The sequence below is a fragment of the Calypte anna genome, chromosome 5A (assembly GCF_003957555.1).
Source record: "Calypte anna isolate BGI_N300 chromosome 5A, bCalAnn1_v1.p, whole genome shotgun sequence".
Taxonomy (NCBI): domain Eukaryota; kingdom Metazoa; phylum Chordata; class Aves; order Apodiformes; family Trochilidae; genus Calypte; species Calypte anna.
Window position 1 is genome coordinate 5,423,982 of NC_044251.1, and position 20,941 is coordinate 5,444,922.

At 42.5% G+C, this 20,941-nt stretch overlaps 1 protein-coding gene across 1 annotated transcript in view; it reads right to left on the reverse strand.

Annotated features, from left to right (window-relative positions):
- The window catches only part of RPAP1 (RNA polymerase II associated protein 1), a 43,555-nt gene that overhangs the window by 13,481 nt on the left and 9,133 nt on the right, over positions 1-20,941 (reverse strand). The window contains 12 exon segments of the mRNA XM_030452356.1: positions 1,640-1,819; positions 1,994-2,064; positions 2,067-2,100; positions 3,741-3,923; positions 6,057-6,136; positions 6,139-6,160; positions 6,163-6,225; positions 9,435-9,536; positions 9,990-10,088; positions 10,463-10,578; positions 16,099-16,305; positions 19,293-19,469. Coding sequence (XP_030308216.1) covers positions 1,640-1,819; positions 1,994-2,064; positions 2,067-2,100; positions 3,741-3,923; positions 6,057-6,136; positions 6,139-6,160; positions 6,163-6,225; positions 9,435-9,536; positions 9,990-10,088; positions 10,463-10,578; positions 16,099-16,305; positions 19,293-19,469 — 1,334 coding nt within the window.

The window sequence follows — 20,941 nt, forward strand, 5'->3', positions numbered from 1 at the left end:
GTTTGCCTAACTCACACACTCTTGTTTTCAGTGCTCTCTACAGCATTTAACTGATTTTTTAAAAATATATTATTATCCTTCTTTAAGTACTCATAAATGCAACTCTATTAGTCATGATCCCATGTAAAGATATAGCTTGTGAAAAACACTAGTTATAAAAGTACTGGATTGATGCTGATATTCTTTTTGGAAGGTCACACAGAAAGGCTTTCAGAGGTCCTAGAACCTAAATCTTTTCACAATTCTGTGCTTATTTTATAAAAAAGGGTACTTCCTGCTGATTAGTTTTGTAAGATCATAGGATTTTGATGCCTTGGTAATGTTCTGAGGTTATTTTCGTATTGAATTAAGCACAACATGACTCATTTGCAGCTCTCTAGAAACAAATCTTATCCTCCCTCACAACTGGGTATTTTTACTTAACCATAAAAAAGAGCTTCTTTTCCCCTCTCCCACACACATAAAACTTGTGTGTTCTCTGTCTAAACAAATGATGTAATAATGTCTTTTTTCACAACACAAGGACATGTTATAGATAATTTTAAATTCAAATGTTTTAGAGACATCTTGTAGGGAAATCAATGCACACCAGTAAGAAAGCAAAGGAACTGATGATTCAGACTATGAATTCTGACACCCCTCCTACAAACCAGAGGGCAAAGTCAAACTTGCTTCCAGAGGAGGAAGGCAGAAGAATTTTGCTGTTAGCTAAAATAGATCTCTAGATCAGTGATTTTGATTTAGTTTTTATTACCTCTCATTCCTATGTTGAAGTGCCTGTAATAAGTCACATGAAGGTGTAACAGAACCAAAGCCTGAGTAGCAGGAGCCTTGTAGGCACTTTTTACATGCCTTGAAACACCTGGAGTATACAAAGCTTCAAAGAGAGTAAAAGTCAGAGATTTTTTATTATGTTTCTAGCACTACCTACAGCCTTTAATATCCCACTATCCATTACCAGCATGCTATTCTATGTATTTTATAGGACATGCTGGTGTTCTTCTGCTGATAGTACTAGAATTTCCTGGATGGCAATTCATTAGATGCTATTAACAATTCTGAACCAAAAACTCTAAGAGATGCTCACTGCACTGTAATGGGTACTGCACTTGGTAGATGTTATGCATTTATAGCACCAGAGTGATGACCTGCATGAGTGATTGCAATTATCTCTAAAGTGGAAAACTGGTCCAGAAGTAGGTAAGAGGGGCTGGAAATACCAATAAATGTCCTCAGACTTAATAAGACAAATGAGTGGCAGGAAAGTTCAACCAGGGTTGTACACAGGGATGGGGATAAAATCTCTGGTTCATACAGTCCCAAGGTGTTCAGCACTGGAACACAGGAGAATACAGAGCACTACACACCAATGCATGCTCTAAACATCCACTGGTGGTCAGTATCACTGAGCTGTGCTATTTTACTCATTACTCTGACACTGATCAATACTCTGATCATCACTGATCACTACTCTGACACTGTCAAAATTTCTTCAGAACACACATATGCACCTTTTTCACAATTATTGTTTCAGCTTCAACTCTGTCACCTCCAATTATTCCTCCATTTTTCTTGAGAAAGCAAGGCACAGAGAGGAAAGGCCTCTGAAGTCAGAAAAGCCCTTCTGAGACTCACTCACCAGCCTGGCTGTTGCATTTCGGCCTGCAGATGCCAACACTCTGATGAACTTCATGGCAGTGGCACAAGCAACTCCATGGAGACTGGTGATGAAGCACCCTCGTTCAGCCACCTGGGGATCCCACTGAGTGGGAAGAAATTCCCTGACAATGGTTTCAATCAGTCTGGGACAGTCAAGCAGCTGCAGAGAGATGTACAAAAGCATGTACAAATAACCAATGCTATGCAATCACACAGACATGCAGAAAACATGCAAAACAAACATTTTTCCCTAATCTCCTTGCCATAACTCTGCTTCTTTCTTCCCTTTTTCAAAGCTTTCTCTACCACTGCTCCTTTACAACAGCAGATTTACCTGGCTACATGCTTCAGAGGAGTGCCTGGCTATGTGGGTGAGGATGTGCACCAGGACTGTTAGGATGCACCCTCCATCCGGTGCTGGATCCGTGTCCTCAAAAGTCCCTGAAAGAAGAAGAAGAAGAAAAAAAAATTCATTATGCTCCTTACAATTACTCTCTGACCTGCAGTTGCTCAGAAAAAAGCAGATTCAATTACATCTTCTGAAGAGAGGTGTTAAAATTACCAGTGGGGAAACAAATAAGTTCCTGTGGATTTGCTAGGATGGTAGCAAGTGAGCAAGAATTAGCAAGAGAAAAGGAAAAACCAAACTTAGGTTCTGTGTCAGACCACTGGTGGGGTTTGGTTACTTCTGTCTTCCAAAGTATGTTACTGTAAGTAACAGGAATAGGAAACAACCTTGCCTTAAAGAACTACTAAAATCTAATGTGGTATCTGGGCTACCACCTCTTAATGCAGCACCCTGTCTGACTGTAGCTGTTATGTCAGAGAATAGGACCAATCCCTATCGTGCAGTAGAAAATAGAGATGCACGGAACATTCTTTTTATTTTATGGTTCACAGAGCAGACCATAATCAGTGGTGTGTTAGAGAACACATCTACAGTTAAAGTGACATTATGCATTCCTAGTCCTGGAAAAGGCAACTCCACAACATCGATTCATAGTACCAAAACTTTTTAAAAGTTCCAGCCAAGCAAGGTTGCAGTGCTAGGCCTGACTGAGTTCAGCTGCTTGTTTAAATACTTCTTTTTCTAACTGTGTGGAGTAATTGTGTAGTAACAAACAGTAAGCAGATGTGAAACAGAATTTCACAACAACTACTACAGTGGAGATTTTACCCCAAAACTCTTCTGAGTTAAGGCCACTTGGAACAAATTAGGATCCATTATGCTGAACCACACAGCTCTTTCCAGAATCAGAAACTGATCTCATCTGTCTACAACTCTTTTGTTAAGCTTTTTAAACAGTCACCTAGTAGAATCCATCTGAAATTATGAAGCTTCCAAATGAAGCCCAAGTATATAATTCATCTTCCCAGTGAAGCAACCAAGAGCCATTTGAACACAGGCTCAAGAATATGGACTAAGTGATGTGACCACAGGTTTTAATGAGTATTGCAGGCAAAAGAGTTACATTAGCTCCACCGAGGCTGGTTCTGAGACAGCAGTTTGCTATTTTTAAATCTCCTATCAAGATTGCAGGATTAGGCTTAAATATATGAGGAATAATGCTGTAACTATGAGAAATGCAAATACAAAAAGTGAAATTGGGAAAATGCCCTTTATGGCAAGTAAAAAAAAGACTGAAATTATACAAATCTTACTATTTCTGAACTATCTAGCTGTAATGCTTATGTTTAACTTTACAAAAGCATCTACAAACACTTTAATTGTGTCTGGAGCCTTTTCAATTTTAGCCCAAGTGAGTTTGAAACTCACACAGTCTTTCAACAAGTCTTTCTTGTTGAAGCAAGTTTCTTGTGTGCTTGTTGTCAGTTTCTATAAAGGAAGTTAGAGATACGTATTGGTACTGAAATCACACAGGTCAAGCCACAGCATTTTTAATAACTTAAAATAAAAATACTTTCCTGGTAATATATGACAGAAACGTAACATCCAAATGCCAGGGAAGAGTTCCAGCTTGTGTCCAGGATGTCCTTAACAACATACACAGTAGGGCAGATGTTTCCACTGCACAGAGCACATTTTCCTAAAAAGATTTCCTGTATAAATCTGTGCTTACCTTTACAACATCATACCGGGCCACATCTGGATCTGGCTTGTTTTCATCCTTTAATTTTTTATCTTGAGACTTATTTGTTCCATTTAGATCTTCATCTTCCTCCTCTTCTTCCTCCTCATTGTTGGGGACAAAGGGGAATGCAGCCATCCCTTGGTACCATGAGAAAGTCCAATCAAGGTATTTCTATAGTGAGAATAAGAATATATTTTTAAAAATCTCACAAAGAAATCATGAAAGACAAAAAAGTTTTCAAGAATGCTTTTGACTGAGGAATGCTTTATTGATTCCTACCTAACCCCAGGAAAACAGGAGCACAATAAAGGGTATTCTAAACATGTACAAGTAGAATGCAATGTTTTTGCATGGAAGTGATTTTAACCTCTGACACACACACTTAGGAAATAATGGAAAGCAATTCCTGTGAGGTGAAATAAATTCACAACATGGGTAACAGAAATGCAGCTTAACTGCAAAACATTTATGATAGTGGGCATAAATCTTGTTTGTCTTACAAATCCTGGAGCAAAAGGTGAGACTTCCAGCCCTGATCTTCCTCAGAGACCTTTTGAAAATCAGCAGCACAAGACTCTAGGAAGGACTCTCCAAATGAGGAAAATCTACCAGCTCAGCACCCATGATGCTGCTTTTGGCATCAACTTCAAAAAAACATCACACTGCAAGCTTTGATCTGAGAACCAGAGTGCTGCAGACAGCTACAAACCAGAGTAAAATAGTAGAAGAAAAAGCACATTAAGTAGCTGATCCATAGCATTTAATTACCTACCACTGGGTGGCCAGGACTCATCTAAGAAAACACCATTAGGCTTATAGCTTAGAAAAGGAGCAAGATGTGGAAAAAACTGTTCAGTCCTTCATTTTTCTTGCCTCCCCACTAGGGATAGTTCTAAAGGCCTGGGAGAAGTGGCAGGGGGCTCCTTGAGATCTAACCACTCTTATCTATCACCAGCCCCCTTGCAGTCTGACAGAGGAGCAGCTCTCATGGAAGGAACCTGAAGCAAAGCCCACAGCATGCTTTGACTATAGTGGTCTGCTTCTGTCCAGCCAGGAAGAAATCTCAACCTTTCTGCTCAGGGTTCTCTTGTATCAATGAATGCTAGAACCATGGAATGGTTTGGGTTGGAAAGGGCATTAATAATAACTAATTCCAACTCCCCTGCCATGGGCAGGGACACCTTGGACTAGATCAGGTGGCTCAAAGCTTCATCCAACATGGCCCTGAACTTTTCCAGGGAAGGGGTAGCCACAGCTGCCCTGGGAAACCTGTTTCACTGTCTTACCACCCTCGCAGTAAGCAATTCCTTCCTTTGTCCAACCTCAATCAACCCTCTTCAAGTTTGAAACCATTACCCTTGTCCTGTCACTCAACACTCTTGTAAAAAGTCTCTCCCCAGCTTTCCTTGGGGGCTCCCTTCACATACTGGAAGGCTGCTATAAGGTCTCCCTGGAGCCTCCCTTTCTCCAGGCTGAACAACCCCAACTCTCTCAGTCTGCCTTCACAGGAGAGGTGCTCCAGCATCTTCTGGATTTGCTCCATGTCCTTCTTGCTTTGGGGGCTCCCAAAGTGGACACAGTACTCCAGTTGGGGGTCTGAAGAGAGCAGAGGGGAAGAATCACCTCCCTCAATCTACTGGACACACTTCTTTTGAAGCAGCCCAGGATAGGGTTGGGCTTCCTGAGCTGCAAGTACACTTTGCTGGCACATGTTGAACTTCTCATCAACCAACACCCCCAAGTCCTTCTCCTCAGTGCTGTTCTCAATCCACTCTTCACCCAACCTGCAATGCTTGGGATTGCCCCAAACCATGTGCAGGACATCACATTTGGCCTTATTGAACTTTATGAAGTTGCCATGGACCCATCCCTCACGTCTAACAAGGTCCCTCTCAATGGCCTCCCTTCCCTCCAGTGTGTCAACCACACCACACAGACTGGTGTCATTGGCAATCTTGGTGAGGATGCACTCAATCCCATATTTTAAAAAAAATAATTGTACACATATATTTGTAGTGGCCTGATCTAGACTGTAAAGATGTCAAAAAGTAGAGCACCTCAGCAGCTTGCACTGAATTTTAACACGGGACAGACCTAATCCAAACAGGAGAAAAGGGCTGAATCTCTCAAACTCAGATAACACACTCCCTGGTCTGTCCCAAAGCACAGCACTGGCATTGTATTGCCCATTAAGCTAACACATCCAGCAACCCTTTCTTCAAGCTGCTTGCCGTGTCTTCCCGTTCTGATTCCTGTCAAAATCCCAGCCTGCCCTCAAGCCCAGACACCTCATGATTCTCTCACCTCATCATCCAGTGACACCAGCAGAGCCCGGAGAGCACCAACAGATGCTGCCAGGACATTTTCCACTGCATCATCCAGGAGAAGCGCAGCAAGAAGAGGAACCCGCAGCATCAAGCAGCAGGCGCAGGACGCTGCCCTTCAAGGAGGAAGCAAACTCCCCAGCCCTGGCCTGAAACGTCACACAGAGCCAGTGTTAGAGCTGCTGGGTACACCCCAACATCCTGCATGTTTCCCTCTCCCTCTTTCTACAGTTAGGAAGTTAAACTGTGTGCAGGTTTTTGTCCTTTATTTTCTCCTCCTTTCATTCTACAGAGACACCAAACTCGAGTTCCTTAGAATGCAGGAAACCTTCCCTTCTTAATCTGGACCCATATTCTGAGTTCACCCTGTTCTGCTGTATCATTCTTCTCAAAACTACACTGTACCTTCTTCTCTGCCTCCACTGCTGTTGGAAGGAAGGTTAGTACATCCCCTAAGAGTTAGGTGGAAATGTGCACAGAAGTGAATACTCATTTTGCCTTATGCTGTTGGCACATTGCTCTGTGAGTAGGCTGGTTCATACTCACCTCCTGCAGAAAAAACGTATCATGCAGTTGGCTCAGACAACAGGAGTGAAAGGGTCATTGCCAAGATAGCTTTTTTAACAAAAATAACATATAAAAAAACCCCAACAAATTGTGTCCAAAGCAACACCAGAATGGAAGCTGCAGCTCTGCTGCTAAAGAATACTTTCAAGCATCTCTTGCCAGACAAACCTGAAATTCATCTTCTAATGTCCCAACACTTCACTCTTCCATCAGTAGGAGAGTCTCATTGAAAAAGAACACCCTGCTGGTGATTTTAGAATCATAGAATCATAGAATCGACTGGGTTGGAAGGGACCTCAGAGATCATCAAGTCCAACCCTTGATCCACTACCATTGCAGCTACTAGACCATGGAACTGAGTGCCACATCCAGTCTCTTTTTAATATCTCCAGGGACTCCAGGAATCCACTACTTCCCTGGGCAGCCCATTCCAATGTCTGATCACCCTCTCCGTAAAGAAATTCTTTCTAATATCCAACCTAAACCTCCCCTGGCACAACTTGAGACCGTGCCCTCTTGTCTTGCTGAGAGTTGCCTAGGAAAAGAGAGCAACCCCCCCCCTGGCTCCAGCCTCCTTTCAGGTAGCTGTAGAGAGTGATGAGGTCTCCTCAGAGCCTCCTCTTTTCCAGGCTGAACAGCCCCTGCTCCCTCAGCCTCTCTTCATAGGATATTTGCTTAAGTCCCTTCACCAGCCCAGTTGCCCTCCTTTGGACGTGCTCCAGGACCTCGATATCCTTCCTAAACTGAGGGGCCCAGAACTGGACACAGGACTCAAGCTGTGGCCTCACCAGGGCTGAGTACAGGGGCAGAATCACTTCCTTGGACCTGCTGGCCATGCTGTTCCTGATACAGGCCAGGATGCCATTGGCCTTCTTGGCTACCTGGGCACACTGCTGCCTCATGTTCAGCTTCCTGTCAATCCAAACTCCAAGGTCCCTCTCTGTCTGGCTGTTGTCCAACCACTCTGTGCCCAGCCTGTAGCGCTGCTTGGGGTTGTTGTGGCCAAAGTGCAGGACCCAGCATTTGGCCGTGTTGAACCTCATCCTGTTGGAATCAGCCCAACTCTCCAGTCTGTCCAAGTCTCTCTGTAGAGCCCTCCTGCCTTCCAGCTGATCCACACTCCCCCCCAGCTTAGTGTCATCTGCAAATTTGCTAATTGTGGACTCAATCCCCTCATCTAAATCATCAATGAAGATATTAAACAGAACTGGGCCCAACACTGATCCCTAGGGGACACCACTAGTGACTGGCCGCCAACTGGATGCAGCCCCGTTCAGCACCACTCTCTGGGCCCGGCCCTCCAGCCAGTTCCTAACCCAGCACAGGGTGCTCCTGTCCAAGCTGTGGGCTGACAGCTTTTTCAGGAGGATGCTGTGGGAGACGGTGTCAAAGGCCTTGCTGAAGTCCAGGTAGACCACATCCACAGCCTTCCCCTCATCCACCAGTCGGTTCACCTGATCATAAAAGGAGATCATGTTGGTCAGACAGGACCTGCCCTTCCTAAACCCGTGCTGGCTGGGTCTAATCCCTTGTCCGTCCTGCAGGTGCTGTGTGATTACACTGAGGATGATCTGTTCCATGACCCTGCTAGGCACTGAGGTCAGGCTGACGGGCCTGTAGTTTCCCAGGTCCTCCTTCCAACCCTTTTTGTGGATTGGTGTGACATTCGCCAACTTCCAATCATCTGGGATGTCCCCAATGAGCCAGGACTGTCGATAGATGATAGAGAGAGGCTTGGCGAGCTCTTCTGCCAGCTCTCTCATCACCCTTGGGTGGATCCCATCTGGTCCCATAGACTTGTGGGGATCCAAGCACCTCAATAGGTCACTGACTGTGTCCTTCAGGATTACAGGGGGGCTGTTTAGATTCTTGTCACCTTCTACAAGTTCCAGAAGCCAGCTGTCCTCAGGATAATCTCTCTTACTGTTGAAAACTGAGGCAAAGAAGGTGTTAAATACCTCAGCCTTTTCTTCATCTTTGACAACTATATTCCCGCTCATGTCCAGTAAAGAATGGATGTTTTCCTTGCAGCTCTTTTTGCCATTAATGTATCTGTAGAAGGACTTTTTGTTATCCTTCACAGAGGTGGCGAGATTCAGTTCAAGTTGTGCCTTTGTCTCTCTAATTTTCTTTCTACACAACCTGACTATATTCCTGAATTCCTACCGAGTAGTTAGCGCTTTTTTCCATAACTGGTAGGCCCTCTTCTTTACCCTAGTTTCTTTCAAAGTCTCTCTGTTCAGCCAGACTGGTCGTCTTCCCCTCCGGCTCGCCTTTCGGCACACCGGGACAGCCTGCTCCTGTCCTTGAAAACTTGCTCCTTGAAATATGTCCATCCCTCCTGGACCCCTTTATTTTCAAGGGCTATATCCCAGGGTACACTCTGAACTAGTCTTCTGAATAGGCCAAAATCTGCGCTCCAGAAGTCCAATGTAGAGGTTTTATTGACGATCCTCCTTGCATCCCTGAGTATTGAAAACTCTATTATTTCATGATCGCTGAGTCCCAGACGACCACTGACCACTACATCTCCCACCAGCCCCTCTCTGTTTGTGAAAAGAAGATCAAGAGGTGCTCCGTCCCTGGTAGGCTCAGTTACCAGCTGGAGCACAAAATTATCTTCTATGCACTCCAAGAATCTCCTAGACTGCCTCCTCTCTGCTGTGTGGAGTTCCCAGTTTTGCTCACCTTCACTGAATAATAAAACACAAATCACTAGTACCAGAGAATCTGGGCCCTGATCCACCATAAACTTGAATTTTGGAGAGAAATTCCATGGAAAACAACTTACCTTCTGAACAATATGACCCAAGACCTGGAGAGCCAGTGTCCTCTGTTGGATAACTTGGCTGCGAGACAAATGAAAGAGCTCTTGGAGAGAATAACCAGCCCTCTAAATGGAAGAGAAAAAAAATACAACACAAAACAAACCAAACACAAACTAAACAGCTATAAGTAAAAACTGGCCTGTTAAAATGAGATTAACTGTAAAATACCACAGAACAGAAGATGAACTGCAATGCAATATTGTTTGTTGCTTTGTGACAACTGCAAAGGAGATTCTAATAACTGATGTGACAGGAAAAAACTGAACTTCAAGAAGAGCATGTATATGCAGCTTTTTCCTTAAGAGCATTAAGGAGAAAAAGCATTAATGGACTTTTCTGAAAGTAAAGCAGTTGATGCATGCAGACCTAATACTCCTCAGGAGCTTGTTTAAAAAGAAAATCCCTCATCCTCACCTTCCTGAGGTTTTTGTCACTAAAAACCTCAATACCAAACGGATATCCCAAATCAAACCCAGTGAACAGATATTATTGTGCCCTTTCTATGGTATTACATCTACCTCTGCCTCTTCTCCATGGTGATGCAGGCCTAGGTGTGTTGGTAAATCAGCATCTGCAGGAATCAATTCTCCTTTTAAACTGAATCGAGCTTGCATTCCCTGCAATAAATGATGGAGAGATAAAAAGATTATTTTTAATGTTTGCCACTCCACTCATCACTTAAAATACCACTTCTTACATCAGCGGCTGGAAGGTCAGGCTTCAAATTCTTAACATTTACTCCCCTCTTTCCTTTTTTATTACCTTTCAGGACCCCTTTCATCCCAGATTACAATTGCTAGACTCTCACTTCCTAGTCCTCTTGAGACTAAATTGACCATGTACCATCCCACCCTGTAGAAGAAACTAGAGAATTCCTCAGCCTGATTTACAGGTTGATTTACAGACTAAGTAACCAAAAGACTACGTTTTGAAGCCTTCAAAACTGCTACTGCTGACAGGCATAATCCAGACACAGTTTCTGTGTTCAAACCTTTTTGGTTTTCTTCTGTCGGGGTGAGGGCAAATCTTTCATCCATTCAAGCTTCTCAAACTCCACGCTGTCCATGTGAATCCATTCCTTCTTGGGTTTCAGAGGCAGATCATCATCTTTGTGGGAGGGGAAAAAAAGCCAGTCTTACTTTCCAAGGCAGGGATGAAGAAAACACCTCTTTGCCAACCTGCTTGGCTTAATGGCTGCACACAATAGAGGATTCATGTAAAGTAAGAAGAAAATTTTCAACCTGACTGCAGGCTGATGCATGGAACATTTAAAGCTGTTTTCATCTTTCATGAGAACTAGAAGAGGAAGTAAAACAGAACTGTAATAAAACTCACAGCCCAGGCTGCTTTGGGAGAAGTCTAACAGAGGTCAGGGCACTAATAAGGCAAGTGATCAGAACCTGGACAGAAAAATAATATCAGCGCTACTTTCAAGAGAGCAAACTAAGATTATCCAAGGAGAGGGGTGTTAGGAGAGATGTGAAATGATTCAAAAGTGTTAGTGCAGAGATGTCCAAGCAAATTATTAGAAGCCAGGACGATTTCAGTCTAGATACACTGGAGAGAGCACAAATATTATTAGTGGTGCTTTTTATAGCATCTGCTGTCCTGCTCTTCATTATGTGTCCCCCTCTAAAATCTTGAGGTGATCAGCTTGGGAAGGAAAGATCAAAATCATGCCAGAAAGAGCTGGCAACTGGGAGAGCTTGCCTGAGAAACAGCTCAGTGGGAAAAATGGACAGCTAGACAACTAATTCAAAATTGTAAATACAAAAGGAAGAAATTACTGATTTAACTTTATAAAAAAGATTGACTAGAAGAATTTGAGAAACAAGATCTTAATGCCTGACATCACAAGAGTTGCCCTAGGGAAGAGAAAGATCAGCATCAGCATATGGAAGAATCTCACAAGTAAAGAGACAGGAGACACAGAAATGGAAATAACCTGAACACTAGGAAAGGTAATGCTTTGCTACTAGGATACTATCTGATACCAGCATGAGAAGAGATAAGAAATCTCAAGAGAAATCACACATAAGGACAGGAACAGGCAGTCTAAGGGCACGAAATTCAGCAAACATCCCTCCTGCTGGTGTAGCCCAGAAGTCATTCACATTTCAGCTATTAATCCTTGTGCTGTAGTCTTCCCTTGCAAGGAACATTTAAGTCCCACTGAGAACCTGTTCTTTCATCAGATGTTTTCCTGTTGATAACTTGTCTGAAACCTAACCTTTTCCTTCTCTCCAATTAGCAGATAAACTTTTGGGAAGGGCACTCATCTTTTCTAGGATGAAGCTTCACCATTGTGATCAATGTGGTGTTGAGTCAGTCAAGGAACCAAGGACAGAGCTATCTTCCCCAGCCAGAAAGCTGTTCAGCAGAATTGCAGATAAAGCCTTAGCACACATTTTAACTGAAGAGAAGGAAAAAGCATCTGAAATGGAAGAAAGTGGAATGTTTGTAGGTGGTAGGTGCAAAACCAGAGGAAATCAAATCAGCAGCAAAATTAAACCTATTTCCATTTGTAATTCAATAAACTGTTTTCTCCATGTCCACTTATCACTAAATTGATAGGGCTCAGTTAATCACTGTAGAAGGAAAATAGTTTTAAACACAAGTAGTTTTTGCTGCTCTGTTAGGACTGGAAGGTGAAGGCACTGAAGCCTTGAGCTGCAAGCTGTGAACTGTCAATCTAAATTTGTTGAACTCTTCCCTAGTAAAGAGAAGGCCCCAGAGCTGGCCCTGGCTATGGGATAATAAAGCTCCTTTCATTAAGAGAAGCTGCTGCCTTAGGGATGAGAAATGGGCTGCCTGGAGGCAATGAAACCCAATGAAAAATGGGAAGACCCCAGACCCTAATATTACTGCTGGTCAGAACTGTTGTGTGAGGGATGGGGAACTTAAAGTGTAAGGGTATAACTTTCCAGGGGTTTATTTTTGTTCAGGGTTCCTTTATGGAGACACTCATCTCAAGCTGTAACATTATTAATAAAAAGGGCTTTATAGAAGAATCTCTTCACAGATTATTGACTTAGTGGAAACCTAGAGTCAAACCCTGTTCTGCTGGCACACGGAATTTCCATAACATCATCCCATGAACAGGATTATGCATACTGCCACCAGCCCTTAGTATTATGATCATGTCAAAAAGAAAAAGTCAGATACATCCCAAGGCATCAGCAGATTGTTCAGTTCCTGAGGAATCCCTCTACAGAAACACAAGCTAGCAGTGCCAATGCAACATTTGTACTGAACTTTTCCAGACCTGGGTTATATTAAAGGCTACCACACAGCTTCTTCCCTTACCCAACTTCTTCCCTTTCTGCTTTGCTTCCCTTTTGTCTTGGTGCAAGAATTTACATTTCCATTTGATAAGATTAAAAGTTGTGGATAAAGGCTTCACCATCTTCTTTATTAGACACAGTAGCCTTTTCACAGAATCCCACAATATTAGGGGTTGGAAGGGACCTCTGGAGATCATCTAGTCCAACCCCTTCAGTTAGAGCAGGTTCATCTGGAGTAGGCAGCACAGGATGGTGTCCAGGAAGGTTTTGAATGTCTCCAGACACTCCATCAGCTCACTGGGCAGCCTCTTCCAGTGCTCTGTCACCCCCACAATAAAGAGGTTTTTCCACATGTTTAGGTTGAACCTCCTGTGTTCCAGTTTATGATAATTGCCCCTTGTCCTATCACAGGACACCAATGAGAACAGCCTAGTCCCATCCTCCTGACATTGACCCTTTAGATATTTTTAAGTATTAATGAGATAACCCCCTCAGTCTTCTCTTTTCCAGGCTGAATAGACCCAGCTCCCTCAGCCTTTTCTCATATGGTAGATGCTCCAGTCCCCTAACCATCTCAGTGGCTCTGTGCTGGACTCTCTCCAGTAATTCCTAGTCCTTCATGAACTGGAGAGCTCAGAACTGGACATAGTACTCCACATGGGGACTCACCAGGACAGAGTAGAGAAGGGAGGACAACCTCACTCAACGTGCTTGCCACACTATTCTTGATGTCATTGGCCTTCTTGGCCACAAGGACACATTGCTGGCTCATGGTCATCCTGTTGTCCATAAGGACTCCCAGGTCTTTTTTCCACCAAACTGCTTTCCAGCAGGTCAATCCCTAATCCATACTGGTGCATGGGATTGTTCTTCCATAGGTAGAGTATCCTGCACTTGCCCTTGTTGAACTTCAGGCAATTTTTCTCTGCCCAATCCTCCAGCCTACCCAGGTCACCCCCAATGGCAGCACAGCTCTCTGGAGTGTCAGCCACCCCTCCCAGTTTTGTATCATCAGCAAACTGAGGGCACACTGTCCCTTCATCCAGGTCATTGATGAATATATTGAACAGGACTGGACCCAGTATTGCTCCTAGAAGAAAACCACTTGCCTCTGGACCTCCCAATTAGACTCTACATTACTATGATCCACCCTCTGGAGCCTAGTTTTGAGCCAGTTTTTAGTCACCTCCTGTCCATTCATCTAACTCCACTTCCTAATGTTCAAGATGCTGTGGGAGATGCTGTCAAAAGCTTTGCTGAAGTCAAGGCAGAAACATCCACTGCCTCCCTCATCTATCCATTCAGCCTATGCCATTTTAGAACAAAGCTATCAGATTAATCGACATGACTTCCCATTGGTGAATCCACATAGACTACCTCTGATAGCTTTTTTTTTTCTCCGCATGCCTTGAGATGATGCCAGGTGTCCCATCAACTTTCCAGGATGTCTGGCTGGCCTGTAGTTTTCTGTGTCTTCTTTCTTGCACCCTTTTTGAAGACTGGAGTGACATTGGCTTTCCTCCATTCTCAGACAACTCCCTGTTCTCAAGGACCTTTCAAAGATGAGTGGAGAATGGCCCAGCAATTATTTCTTTCATTAGAGAGACAGGTTTGACTTTTGATCAACCTCACTGCTTTGTGTAATCATCCTCTCCCTGGGGCAATTCAGAATGACCATTTCTGATGAACCTATCACAATTAATTTACTTCTGAGTAGAAAGATATGCAAATCCCAACATTAAGTGCTAATGTCAAGTCAAATATTTCAACATCTCCTGTTGGCGAGATGGGCTGCAGGCATAAACTGAGGTGCTGGAAAGGTTCCTTTTGTTTTATAATTGTGTTTCCAGACCATCTTTCTTTGTTATTTCAAATATCTTGTGAAAATTTCTCTTTACTTTCCTGTGCAGTCTTCCATGGGGAGGCAAAAGATGTCAGTATATGACACTCTGAACACTGAGTTACTCCCAACTCTACTCTGCTTCTATGGTCCAGGCAAGCTGCTGAATCTGGTGCTACTTGTACACTCCAGTTTGGTTCTACAACTAAAAAGAACTAAGAATAGTCCTTTTGATTAAGATAGATTAGTGGAAAACTTTGGGAGAAATAATAAAATTATGTTTCAGTGAAGCATTCTACTCAATAAGAGGTTGACCAGCTTTCCTTCTCCTGCATCTTGTACAAACACAATGCCAAAGACTCACTCCTCTCAATCTAGAAAATGTAAACTGTTGTATCTCTGCAAACACCAAGCTGAAATTTGGGAGTGACTCAGAGACCTCTTTAACCCAGTTTCATCTTGCACTGAGACACAAAGATGCATCATAGGAAAGGATCAAGAGATGCAGACAGTCAAAACTGAGGGATTGACGGAGATGCATGCTAATGAGGGAGGGAAACATGAACACAAGTGTGGGGAAGATGAGAGCCTAAAATCACAAAGAAAAGGAAATGGCTAAAGAAAAGCTAAGAGTTTGGACTTGATGATCTCAGAGGTCCTTTCCAACCCAGCTGATTCTGTGATTTCTGTGAAAAAACTGCAGTGAGTTAAGGAAGCACTAAAGCTCAGGGAGACAAATATGCTTCCTCTGCTATGAGATTATATGGGTTGCTTTAGGTGCTGGAGATAAAGCAGCATATTAATATAATCTATGATACTGAGTATTAAAGAATTCTGTCATAAGAGACAACAGGTTTGTACAATTCTTCCAAAAAGCAGAAGAACACTCTATACCTTATTACTTCCCTCCATCCACAGCAGAAAGATAAAAACCATATCATGTAGAAATAACCCACGTGTCCTCTGAGATACAACCAGAGTGGGGCCATCAGGAGCAGTGTCATGATAAGATGTACATGTGTTGTATGAGCAATTTTGCTGAAATGAGTTTGATCATCATCTCCATGCTACCCTGCAAGCAAATCATTAACCTACCCAACACCCTCTTGTCCCCAACTGGTCCCAGTTAAAAAAAATTATTCAAGCAGCAGCTGAATCTCACTACCACACTCTTTTGTCTCCTTGTTCACATGACTGAACAGACTAGCAGTGATGCCTACTCTTTAAAATGCATTTTCCCTTCAGAGAACTCTGGAAAAAAATTAAAAACAAAGCAGAACTTCCCACTGAGTAGCTCAGCTCAATTACATACAGTACCATCCTTCTTACCTAAGGAACCAGGCTAAAAATAGCAGAGATGTTCTTCCTTGAAGCAAAAAATATCTGTATTTTTTAAATATCATTATAAAAATTTGAGTTGGATAACAACATAGCAACATGCAAGCATCATTCAAACTGTACATTTATGTTCAGAACATTAACAACATGCACTTTATTTCTTACCTGTAATTTCTACCTTCATATTTTCTTCTTTCCTTACAGATTCCTCCATATCCAACTCCTCTGTGCAAAGAGATGATCCTACACCATGCTGAGCCACAGGCAGAGATTCCTCAGACTCCTCCAGTCTGTTCTGTTCTATTTTTAATTCCTTTTTCTGGCCTTCATTGCCACCACGTCGTGACTTCAAGAAAGCAACTAAATTGGAATCTGCAAGTATTGACAAAGAGACAGACAGAGAAGTGACAGAAAGTCTCAAAATACTTGATACACCCGTAGCTCCTGCTATTTATGTTTTTGCTTTTGCAGTGCCATTCCTCATGTCCTCTTCTTCTCTACCAGCTGTCACTTCTTTGCAAACTGAAGCACTTACTTGTTTTTATGACCTCTTCAGCACATAAGCTGGGTACAACTGGCTGTTGAGGTGACACCAGAGAAAGAGCTGATGAACATCTTTCAAGGTAAAGCAACAACAAAAATTCTAGTTATTCTCCCAACTTAAAAATAAAGAGACAATCACTTCCTTCTCCCTCACTACCACTAAAAATGCACATCCAATCAAGACTGTAGTGAGAATTCTGGTCTGCAAATTACAGAAGGAACCCAGGTCTGATGCTTTGCCCACCCTGTCTGTGGACCACTCAGTGGCATCAGTCTGAGTGCCACAAGAATACAAAAAACAGACACCACTAAAGGATTTACCTGCTTTTTATTGAATTGCACAAGATCTTCAGTGCATGTTCTAGTTCCTGTGTTAGCAGAAGGAGATCTTGTTTTTTCTGAACTGACTCCCCATCCTGAGAGTCAATTATGGGCTGACAACATGCAGAAAATGGAGGTGGCCATTCTCTTTATGCTTTGGGACATTTGGGAGGTAGAGGTGTATTGGGAGAACAGATAAACATTCCTACACCTTAAAATAGGAAAATGTCACAAGATCATTATTTTACTTTCAGATCTGCTACAGATATCAGATATTTCTGATGAAGCACACCCTTTGTGAACATTCTCCATCTAGAAGAGGGTCACTGGGATGCTTATGCCAGAGGTGAACACTAAGAGCCTTCCCACTGTGCCTCTAAAAGGTCCAAAGATAATAATCAGTGTCTGAGATACATGAAGTTAACAGAATATAACACCTACTTTGGTTATTTATTCTCCAACATACAAAGGGTAAGAAATTCAGAAATGCTCTGTACCTGAGAGAAGTCATCCCAAAGAGGAAACAACTCCCATGTCTCTAAAACAGGTCAAAGAGGATGCTGGGATCTACCCCACACTTTTGATTGCTGCACACCCTCCTCATGATACAGTTTTAAATCTCCAGTGGAGAAGGAGAGGTAATCACCCCAGTCTCATGAAACCAACCATATTTTTTTCATGAATGCAAGCAGAGCTCTCACATTCCAACACTTCACTGTACACAGCACGGAAAAGATTATTCATTATTTCATCATGTCACACTAATACTGACAAACAAGTCACTTAATTAGGTAAATCTGTGCACAATATGTCAGAAAGGAAGATCACTCCTGCCCAGAGTCTCCAGGAGCAAAACCAGAATAGATTAAAAAATAAGACCCTGAAGATACTGCCCAGCAAGGAATTGCTTACACATCCTCACAGTTGATACGATGAAGTTTCATCTGCTTCATAATTGAGAGGTTAATTCAGACACTGGGCAGCATTAAACATCCACATATAATTAATGCTCCTAAATATGGAGAAAAAGTCTCTTTAATTCATATTTCTGCACCTGTCCAGTTCTCAAGGTCATCTGTAAGCTGGCAATTTAGTTTAGAAGTTGCATCAGCATGCATAATTCCCTAGCCACATATATTCTGGGAATGACAATTACTCTTTGTAGAGAAACAAGAGAAACCAGGTGCCTCGAGTTGCCAAAGAGTGGGTGTGAGTCCACCTGTGCCTGGTTAGGGCAGGCCCCCTATTACCAGGGGGCCAATAAAGGTGGGACTCACACCCACAGAGAGGAAGCTCACTCTGGTGTGAGGCAATGGAGAAGCCAGCAGCTCGTCGAGCCTCAGGAGCAAGAAAGGCTCGTCCCGCTACAACTCTTAATTTCCCTAAGGTCTCAAAAGACTGAAAAATCTACATTTTTACATCATGGGCATATAAACAAATACACTGGTTTAGAAAAATCATTTAATGTTCAAAAATACTTTAAATACACCCTATCCTTTCAAAACTCTTAAGTATTCACTAATATTCCAAAGGATCAAGAGGTGGAGACAGGGAGCAAAAATGGCAAATGAATAACAGGAGGAAAGTGCATAAACAAGTTTTTTTGTGTTGTTTTTTTTTATTATTAACCTCAGCGCTTATAATGATATGTGCATGAAAAATCAGATATTTTTTTTTTCACCTCCAGCTGTTTGGAGAGCTCAGCTCTCTGAATGAAGGTTCTGCCCAAAGATTCTGTTTTGCATAGTTCCTTTCATACCCTTCCAGTTATACCCATGCTGCTTACAATGAAGTCAGGTTTATTAATATGATCTTTAAGGTACACCCACAAAAGACTTATGCAACTAAAATGCCATTCACACCTCACTTGATGCTAGAGAATCTGAAATTATGAGAATTTCAAAAACCCTTGTCTGCCACCTACATCTGTACATCTGCTCTTCTAGAACATAAAAAAATCATTTAAACCAATGCCAGCAAGTTTGACAGTGCCCTAGATCACACAAAATCTTACCAAAGATACCACACCCAGGGTTCTCCCCTATCTTATCCTTAGCTGTCAGTGTCAGGCACTCCCAGAGCACCACTGCAGCCATGGCTCCAAACCAGAGACCAGAACCCTGCACTCAAGCCAAGAAATTAAAACATTTTTTCAAGAAGTTCAAGGTTAGTTGTAAGTTGTTCTGCTCTAACAAGTACATATTCAAACTGAATCTCCCACATGCCCACATGTCTCCTCTCTCAGGGTACTGACAGTTCCAGCCCACATCTTTGGTATTTTGGAGAGGGAGCCCCTTCTCCATGAGAAATAAGCACTCTTTAATTCCTTCACACTTAATTCTCACTCATAAGATATATTATCCAATGCAATAATTGGATAATATGAGCAGGAATCCCAAACTCCCAACTTTGAGCTGTGAATTTGCTAACACTTCAAGTCACCTACACATTCAGGAAACTTTCTTGCCTCCAAAATTCACCATGGAAGCACTTACCCAGCTGAGCCAAAAGCCTTTTCTGCTCCTGCAGGATCTCTTCCTCAGACATGGATTGCAGCTTCTCCAAGTTCTCTTTGTGAATAGCTTCAGCTTCCTGCTCACTCCTTTGGTTTCCAAGACCTTCTCCAGTTATCAGACAAGACCGATAAGAGGTCAAAAAGTCTCCAGCTTTAGCTACAAAATCCATCAGAGAGAGCAGTTAGTGACTTAAGTGTCTACAACATTATGAATATATCTGAATTTTGTCATTATCAGGCTTGCATAATTTCTTATTTTTTTTTTTAGATTGGTAGCCAAATTAAAATAGGAGTAAGGAAGTTCAGTTTAGCTTACAAAAAAAAAAAAATTTGGGCTTTCTTCCCATGTCACACCAAAGCAGCATTTCCACCTTCTTTCTTTAAGAGTTGGAAAAGGGATGGGAGGATAGGAATTTTGTTTCTTTAAAGCAAAGCAACAGCAATAAAAGCTAAACTGAAGCATAATTCACAATTCACAATAATTCCCTGATGAGTCAGGGCCTTCCTGATAGTGACTACTATATTCTTTCTCTGCCCAAGAAAACTTGGACCCGCACTTGTATGTCAGGTGAACCACGACCTCGTAAATATATGCTGAGTGAGACAGAATTAAAACTAAAATGTAACCCAGTTTCCAGAGTAATACAGGATCCATTCTCAATACAGGCACATTTGCTTTGAACAGTGGCCTGTATTCACCTCTAAGAGTTAATCAGAAGTTCCAGTGGAGGGGGGGCACTTTTCCACCCCCAAAAAAATAATTAAATTCTGCTTTATCACCTCATCTAAATCTTTTTTATAGGCTCATTTCATTTACCTCAAGAAGCAGGATGTAACATGTGCCTTTGGTCAGAATGAGATACCCAGCTGTCCTGTAGCCTACTATACAAGGACTTGACTTAGTGATTTTCCTTATGTTTTGTTCATATGCTCCATGTAGTGACTTGGCATATCCCTATGACTCTAAACCAGTCAACCCTGAAAGTATCAAACCCCTGCTCAAGCACCAGTAATGACACTCATTATGACATCAGTAAGGTTTGATGTCATTTCTGCAGCAGTTGCCTGGCATATTGAGCAAAAAGAGCTGAGAAACCAGAGTTTCTCAGTTGGTAAAAGATTCAGGAAGCTCCTCACCAAGTGAGCTGAGGGTTACCAGGTACAAACACTGTTACTACAAGAAATGGAGATCCCCCTCTTCTCCTCTTGCTTCAACTCATCTTGCTGCAACCATCTTGCTGAGGAGGCCAAGCCATTTTCTGATCCCCCTGTTGTGCTACTACATTTTAGAAGCAGTCTATGCTTCCAGAGGATTACAGCTGTATTTTCCTTTGAGAGTCTCCAGACAGAAGCACACATGCACAATTGTAACAGGACCTACAGTATATTGACCTGGATGGTGGATTTGTGCACAAACAAAGGGTTCTCTGAACAATTCCCTGACAGGGGTCAGGGCAGACAGAAACCTTAACCAAATGGCAATAAACCCCAAATGACACCTGGCCTCTATTTCAATGTGAAAAAGAGGGTATGATGGGAAAACCCAGACACGTGGTGGTCCTAAGCAAGCAGGCCTGCCCAAAACAAACAAACAAACAAACAAACAAAAAATCAGGGAAAAAAAAAAAA